Source organism: Oncorhynchus kisutch, linkage group LG2 (assembly GCF_002021735.2).
Source record: "Oncorhynchus kisutch isolate 150728-3 linkage group LG2, Okis_V2, whole genome shotgun sequence".
NCBI lineage: Eukaryota > Metazoa > Chordata > Actinopteri > Salmoniformes > Salmonidae > Oncorhynchus > Oncorhynchus kisutch.
Window position 1 is genome coordinate 54822537 of NC_034175.2, and position 8821 is coordinate 54831357.

General features: G+C 41.7%; 1 protein-coding gene across 2 annotated transcripts; it reads right to left on the reverse strand.

Moving 5' to 3' along the window:
• Positions 1 to 1192: 1192 nt before the first annotated feature.
• Positions 1193 to 7430, reverse strand: znf148 (zinc finger protein 148). 2 transcript variants are annotated; one of them, XM_020457754.2, is made up of 6 exons: positions 5972 to 7427; positions 5624 to 5752; positions 5312 to 5435; positions 5072 to 5155; positions 4829 to 4947; positions 1193 to 4661 (listed from the first exon to the last, which is right to left on the reverse strand). In XM_020457754.2, the coding sequence occupies exons 1-6, from the start codon at positions 6275 to 6277 to the stop codon at positions 3009 to 3011; spliced, it is 2415 nt and encodes an 804-aa protein (XP_020313343.1). In that variant the 5' UTR covers positions 6278 to 7427; the 3' UTR covers positions 1193 to 3008. The 2 variants fall into 2 exon arrangements, with proteins under 2 accessions (XP_020313343.1, XP_031653475.1); XM_031797615.1 differs by lacking the exon at positions 5072 to 5155 and having other exon boundaries at positions 5972 to 7430.
• Between the last annotated feature and the right edge of the window lie 1391 nt (positions 7431 to 8821).

Sequence of the window (8821 nt, forward strand, 5' to 3'; positions counted from 1 at the left end):
CCTAGAGATTAACGTACTTTGGTGTGATAAATGCAAATCAATCCCAGAACAGCAGCAAAGGACCATGTGAATATGCTGGAGGAAACAGGTACAAAAGTATCTATATACACAGTAAAACAAGTCCTATATCAACGTAACCTGAAAGGCCGCTCCGCAAGAAAACTGCCATAAAAAAAGCCAGACTACGGTTTGAAACTGCACATGGGGACATAGATCGTACTTTTTGGATTAATGTCCTCTGGTCTGATGAAATAATAATATAACTGTTTGGCCATAATGACCATCGTTATGTTCGGAGGAAAAGGGGGGATGCTTGCAAGCCGAAGAACATCATCTGAACCGTGAAGCACGGGGGTGGCAGCATCATGTTGTGGGGGTGCTTTGCTGCAGGAGGGACTGGTGCACTTCACAAAATAGATGACATCATGAGGAAAGGGAAATTATGTGGATATATTGAAGCATCAGTCAGGAAGTTAATGCTTGGTCGCAAATGGGTCTTCCAAATGGACAATGACCCCAAGCATACTTCCAAAGTTGTGGCAAAATGGCTTAAGGACAACAGAGTCAAGGTATTGGGAGTGGCCATCACAAAGCCCTGACCTCAAACCTATAGAACATTTGTGGACAGAACTGAAAAAGTGTGTGCGAGGAAGGAGGCCTACAAACCTGACTCAGTTACACCAGCTCTGTCAGGAGGAATGGGCCAAAATCCACCCAACTTATTGTGGGAAGCTTGTGGAATGCTACCCGAAAAATTTCACCCAAGTTAAACGATTTAAAGGTAATGCTACCAAATACTAATTGAGTGTATGTAAACTTCTGACCCACTGGGAATGTGATGAAAGAAATAAAAGCTGAAATAAATCACTCTATTATTCTGACATTTCACATCCTTAAAATAAAGTGGTGATCCTAACTGACCTAAGATAGGGAATTTTTACTCGGGTTAAATGTCAGGAATTGTGAAAAACTGAGTTGAAATGTATTTGGCTAAGGTGCATGTAAACTTCCGACTTCAACTGTATTTTCCAGGTCAGGAGCCCAAATAAAATGGAGCAATCGTTTGAATCTCTTACAGCTACATGTGTTAATGTACGATATAAAGTAGTGCTGAATGGGCAATTATCTTACAATGACTGACATACATTCTCCCATAATGAAGTATGTGCAAAATGTTTATTTTATATATATATATATATATATATATATATATATATATATATTCAAAGACTGATTTCCCATTCCACTCATGAACTAAAAATAAATGGATGTGGAGATTTTACATTGAGATTTTTCATCCTGTAACGTTTTTATGACCAATACCAAAGTATTTCGGTTTTCATTTGAACCACAATCTAAACTCTAAAAAGATCTGAATGAGGTTATCACCACATGACCTCACTTAAGGTCCATTGTGCAAACAATTGAATATTAAGAAAAATCAAATGTCTAGATTTGTCTTAGCCATTATAACAACCTATTTATAGCAAGTTCCGGTGATTGATGATGAATTATACACTTGATTCCACACCATCAACCATACAAACTTATACATTTCTTTCAGGGGGAGAGCTTTGAATAACTTGACTTCAAATTAAGATTGATCAAATCAAAATCTTGTGATCATCATATGATCAAATCAAAACTATATATTTCAGGCTATACACCATGAGGATACCCACTCTTACCATGGTGTCAACTTGAAAACAGGAGTCTAGCAAGCAACTATACATAATCAACAAGTGGACAACTCTACATTCAGCAGTTATATAGCAGGACTGTAATGCCGACACGTCACATGGTAACAGGGTCCCTTCATATGGTCTCAGATCTAGGACCAGCCCCCCCTGTCCATACATTATGATCGAAAAGGCAAAACTGACCCGAGACCAGCACCATTACCACAGTTAAAACAATGAGCCAGATATATAAATAATTGTGAAGCATCCGGTTGGCATTTCCACTCACTATGGATGGATGTTAGGAAGCTCAGTGGCTGGCAGTGGGAAAAGATGGAGCGAGAAGAATTGTGGCAGACATTCTACAAATTTTCTCATTGATTAAACATTTGATCTCCATACAGTTCTGTTTCCAAAACTAGAATCTCCAACAGAATAGACTGCGTTTTGTAGACGTCACCCTTCGCCAAAGAATTTAACATTTTTTAAATACGTTTGTTAGGAGTGCAAGGGCGAATTGAGTTATTGCACACGCGTACTTCAGTGTAGGCGTTCCCGAATGGAAATATGCAAATAAATGCTAGAACAGGCCAATAGGATCTCACTAGCTCGTGCTGGCTCTGCCCACCTCCTTGCTTGTTCTGCCCACTATGATTAATTTGTGCCCATTGGAAACTACAGGCTCTGGTCCATCTTGGGTTAGTTAAAATCTTTCATATTACTCTGAGACACTTTATAAATACAGGCACAGATACCTAGTTAGAGTTAAAGCAATAAAAAGGTGGAAGAAACATGATTGAAGTCAAGCAGAAAATGGAGACAAAAATAGAGTGACTGCAATCAAATCCATTTCACTACTGGGCTGATCTGAACACATTTTCATGTGTCATTATCACAATGTATGAAAACAACATTTAAAGCATAGTTATTGGATAATTGCCTTTTTGGATGGCAATTTGAGAATTCAGTGTGGGAAAATGACACTTGATTTCCACGCTGTAAAACAGTAAATCGGTAGATCTAAAACTAAGTTTTAGACCCCCCCCCCCCCCCCACAAAAATCAGAACCATACCCCCAAAAAACATAGGTCGGCTGTAGTTTCTTCCCCAAAAACCCAATTTAATGTTTTGCTTCATATACATTATTATTTATTTATTTATCACGATTCGCAAAATTGACCACTTTAATCTAACAGAAATTATATATTTTTAAATCATTAAATACTTTGAGCAAAACCCACCTTTGCAGTGTAACCTATTTTGGCAGGACAGAGGATATGGGTATAAAGTGCCTTTTAAAATTATCGTAGAATAATGTAAATATTATCCTCAACCAAACGTTTGACTGCTTGTAGCATCAGGGGAAGAGTTCAATTGAGACCTTGTCTCAATGGGGAATTCCGAGAAGTCTGTTCCGTGACTTCGCAGACTGACTTGTCCATTGGCAATAGTAAACTGGGAGGCGATTCCAGAACGTGAGGTCTGGAACTGCGACGGGAAGTTCTGATCGAAGGTGCTGATTTGATAAGTCTGATGCAACCCTTGAGCATCAGTCTTTTTCGAGGACGAAACTCCCTCCAGAAAATCGTCGGTTGGCGACACGGCCGAGGTAGTGGTCTCATCACCCGAAAATGAGAAAGAGTGCTGGGAGTCCCCTACAAGGAGTCCAAAATGGGGTTTCTCCAAGGTAGACCTTAGTGGAGAGTTCATCCCTGACTTACCAGTACCAGCGGTAAACCTACTGGGGGAAGGGTACTGCTTCTCTGTAGAGAACAGAGGCTGGTTGGAAAGGCTGGGGCTCTCGGTGACAAAGGTAAGACTCTGGCTGCTCAGGTAGCTATCGTTCTGGCTGGTCCTCTCCAGTGCTTGCTGGAGGAACTTGGAGTACTCGTGCAGGAGGCTAGATTTCTCTGCTGATGGGGCTTGAGAGTTACCTCCCAAGCTTTCTACCGGGCTGCCCTCAGACACATCGGAGGAGTTGATGGAGATGCTGGATGTCACCTCAGTGTCGGCCACACTGAAGGAGATATCTGGCTGCACGTTGGCCTTGTTCGAGTAGTGGTCCAGGAGAGTCTGGAGAACCTCATCCGGGAGCACGTTCTTGTCGTGATTGGACTTGACCTCGACGCTCAACGGCTGGGGTTCCAAGATGGTGGCGGGAACGGTTTCGTCAATGACGCTGGCCACTGCGACTTGTGTAGCGGAAGGCTGGGACGCGATGCTGCTTACATTAACAGCATAATCTCGGTTGTCGTTGTTGGCCATAGCGACCTGCTGGAGATACCTCTTCTTCTTCAGGAACTGCATGGCATCGTCGTAGTGTGTGCTGCTGGTTGCTGGTTTCATCTGCCCTCCTGGGAGAGCGTCTACTGGCTCCAGGTCAGAGTTAGCCACATCCACGTCCAGAAGACCTTGTTTGTCAACAATCTCAAACGTGTACCTGGTGACTTTGCAGTCTTCGAAAGAGGACAAAGGGGATAAACTCTCAGGTGGTTCAGGTTCAGTTGGTTGCTTCAGACTCCTCTTGGGGACCTTCTTGAGGACCAGCTTGGGAGGATAAATCTCCTCAGAGGAGAGATTCTCCCCACCCAGCCCCAACTGCCGCCCACTAGATGTGTCAGGAAGTGCCACAGAATAATCTGCCATCACATACTCGTCTTTAACCACCTTGGAGGTAACCACATAGAGAGGTAGACATTCAATTTTGCTCGGTCTTTGCTCCACCTCCCTATCCATGTCGCCAAGAGAAGTGACTGTGGCAACGTTTTCAGTGGCAGCTGCTGAGAGAGCACATTGAGACTTGTCTGAGGTCTTCAGGCGTTTCTTCTTGGGCAGTGAGCACTCCTTGGCAGGAAAGGAGAAGGCCAGAGATTCTGTGTCGCTCAGGAGTCCTCCATCTTTCCCCGCTGCTGCTGTCTTGTGGGCTTTCCTCTCACGGCACATACGCCTGTGCTTTAGAACCCGGTCTGTTCTGGAGAAGTACTGTGGGAAACAAGAATGGGTTTGTGGCATACAAGGACAGTAGTACAATTATTTATTTATTTTTAAATAGCTTCTACATGCTTTATAAACCAGAGCTGTTTGTGCAGTCTTGCCAAGCCCAACTCTTAAGTTCATTGTTATTTGCTTTGATAACATAAATAACCAACCTGGTGGCAGTAGTCACATTGATAGGGCTTCTCTCCACTGTGGGTCCTTCTGTGCCTCTCCATGTGGTATTTCTGAATGAACCTCATGCCACACTCCTCACAGCGGAAGGGCTTCTCACCTAATAGAAAGTCAAAGGGACAGGTTATTCTGTGGGCTAGTAACATCAACATTCAACAAGTGGGATCTTTGATCAATCATTGGCTACCATAGTTCAATCATAGCTTCATGGGGCATTCTCTTACCAGTGTGGATCTTCTCATGTCTCTGGAGAAGGTATTTCTGTATGAAGCGCATATCACACTGGCTGCACTGAAATGGCTTCTCACCTGAAACCAAGCAACAGTAAATTACCATATGTTCTTGCATTTATTCAATGGGAAATTGTGTTAGCCTACTTATTATGCAGACAATGTAACTAACAATAATTGTTGTGTTCATTTAATGCTAATCAACAGACTTGACCGTCATAAAATACATTATACCAGTGTGGATGAAGACGTGTCTTTGTAGATGGTAGTTTGTTCGGAAGGCTGCATTGCAATGCCCACATACATGACACTTTGGACTCTGGAGACCCAATGATCCATCCTCATTGATGGTGAGAATCTAACAAAAAGGGGAATGATGTATGGAAAGACAAGAACAAAAGGTCAGTCAATTATTTCACAACTAAAGCGGGGCCTTTACCCAGAAAAAAACATTTGGTTTTCATCTGGTAGTTTTCAGGTGACAATATAAATCTTTAATCTGGACCTAACATGTGATTATGACCTAGTGTCAAGCAAATATATAACCTTGGCAGGAGAGCGCTGTTTTCTCTTCTTCTTGTGACACTCTGTTGTGAGGTCCCTGGGCTGTTTTCTCTCTTTCTTTCCCAGCATCAGTGGATCCGAAGACAGCTTCAACTCTTGTTTGATGCTCACCTGCAAAACATTGTTTAATCACTTCACATGAATTAATTTCACCGATTAGTCAGAATGACAACGCTCTCAATGGGTGAATCCCAATTCTTCAAAAAGGAGGCAAAGAGATGAAAAAACAAAGACTTGAGATTCACCCAAAGTCATTGTTTACACTACAGTGCATGTATTGCAAGACTGGCAATAAGAATGTATGCATGATGTATGTATGCATGTACTCACAGGCATGTGGAGCGTGCATGGCAGCTTGTGTGCGAGTCTCTGCATCATTCCCTCTTCCCGGGCATTCTTCACAGTCTCCTCATGTACCATCAGTTCATCAGTTGCAATCAAGTCATGAGACACTATTGAAACCCCTGTCAGGTCATCATCCTCTTCATCATCATCATCAGCTAACAGGGGGTGGTGGGCTAACCCCCTCTCGCCCAGGGTCATGACGACCAGACCCCCTCCCCCTATCCCCACCCTCTCATCCACTACCCCACTACACTTTAGCAGCATCCCCTCCAGCTTGTCATCAATGTTCATCTTTACTAGAGATCTAGCTAGCTAGGTGTCTGTGTTGTTAAGAGAGGGCAGAAGTATTAGCTAGGTAAAGACAAACAAAACACCAGTATTTAGCTTTGGTAGCAATAGGCTAACGTTAATAATACATCACTACAAATGCTTGCTAGCTACAATTTAGTGGGGCCATCATTGAGTAATCTGAGGCTTAGCTGATTACGTAGTTAGCTACCTAAAGATGATCAACCAACCAAATAACGTTAGCCAACACAAACCCGTTTACTCATAATAGCACGTCGACCTGCCCAAAAATTAACGCCAGCAATAAAACTAGGCTTTTTGACCATACTACAGTTAGCTAACGTTAATATTTCATCATCTGTCGCTAGTGGTCAACTGGATAGATTAGCTAGTTAACCAACTAGATTAACGTGAACTACCTAAATATGTAACTAGGTGTTATTATAGGTAACTTAAGTTAGCTAGACAACTTTCGTTAGACAACTTTCGCTAGTTAGCTAAACAAGTAACAACTGCGTTAGCTAGCTAGAAAACTACCGGTAGTGTGGACAAGCGTTAGCTAGCTAACGTAGTTTGCAGTATAATTAGCTAGCTAGCTAGCTGTGAATGGCAAACGTAAGCTAGCTAGTTATGCCTGATCAGAACCAACAACAACCAGAACTAAGATAGCTAGCTACAATACCTCAAATCAAATCAAGATTTAGCTTCGCTCAAGACAAGTCAAATCGAGACGTAGTTTACGTTAGCTTCAAAGCACGGCAGACCAAACTGTTCACAACTGACATAACGTTAGCCAGCTATTAGCATTAGTTGGCTAGCCTAGCTAACTTACGTAACGTTAGCCTGCTTACCTACTTTATGGTCTAATAAGGTCGTTCAACAGTCATGGTTTATCTGGGAAAAGTGTATCCGCTGTATGATATACGCCGCGACAGAAAAGAAACATCACCGCATCTGGCCCAACTGCAGCGTATGGGGACTGTACCGTAGTTGTTCGGCTTTGTGATAGCTCTGCCGCTCACCTGTAGTGAAGCACTATGTGTGTTCTGCTTTGCAACCCTTATTCTGCATCTCTTCTGAGCTCACACTGGATTAGAACATGATGACAGAAGAAAATCAAGACTATGCTACGAGCTACTTGTTCACCAAACGTGAAGTTTTATGCGTCCAACAAACACCTAAAAATAAGAAATGCTGTCGTATTAAACGTCATCGTTAACAAAAAAACAAAACATTTAAGTTAACTAGTTAACCAAATAATTAATGCATTCGGAAAGTTTTCAGACCCCTTGACTTTTTCCACATTTTGTTACGTTACAGCCTTATTCTTCAATTTATTAAATACATGTTTTGCTCTCACCAATCTACACACAATACCCCATAATGACAAAGCAATAATACGTTTTTAGAAATGTTTGAACATGTATACATATAAAAAACTGAAATACCTTATTTACATAAGTATTCAGACCCTTTGCTATGAGACTTGAAATTGAGCTCAGGTGCATCTTGTTTCCATTTAGCATCCTTGAGATGTTTTTACAACTTGATTGGAGTCCAGCTTTGGTAAATTCAATTGATCAGACATGAGTTTTAGGTAGCGTTATACCCAAGAAGACCCACGGCTGTAATCGCTGCCAAAGGTGCTTAAACAAAGTACTGAGTAAAGGGTCTGAATACTTATGTAAATGTTATATTTTAGTTTTTTATTTGTAATACATTTGCTACCATTTCTAAAAAACAGTTTTTGCTTCATCATTATGGGGTATTGTGTGTTGATTGGCCTCCTTTCCTTACCCATAGAACCATATAGATATTACACATGCTAATTTGAATTAAACACCACAAACACACACATACAATTACTTTGGTTGGCATTTGCTAAATCTGCGTTTCATATTTCACATATTCAGAATTGGTATGTAGTTGAATAATGATACCCCACAAAGTGAAGCACTCAGCTAAGCAACACCTGGTAGGAATAACAATCCTTCTGAATGTGTATTTACAAATACAGGTCTTTGTTATTGTTGTTTAGTCGGATGTCCTAGCTGGTTTCTTTGATTGAATGTTTAGTTTCTGGGAACTGTAGATCTGTTATTTTGTGTGGGACCTTCTAGATGAATTTAAACACTTTTTGTCTGCACCCCTTTTGATTTAAACTAAACCTTCCATACATGTTTGCCTATGGTATAAAGTTGTCAGAAAGTACTCAAAGTTGCATACCCCACCCTACCATGAGAAATGTCTTCTTCACTGTTCACCCCATTTGTCTTACATGAGATGACACCCCGTACAGGATTTTTTTGTCCTGTGTTTTGGCATGCTGTTGCACTGTGCATGAGCCACATTTGTAATTCCCATTTGTATTGGGTGCCTGAGTGGGCTCGGGGCAAGAGCAGATCTCACTAGGCCATCCCCAATATTGTGGCCACACTTGTAGACCACCAGTGGGGGTTCCTGGAAAATGTGATGTTTTTTTTACCATCAGCTGAGATGTTCTGTTTGCCGGAACCGAGCAACGGTTGCCTGTGTGAAGTGCCAGGA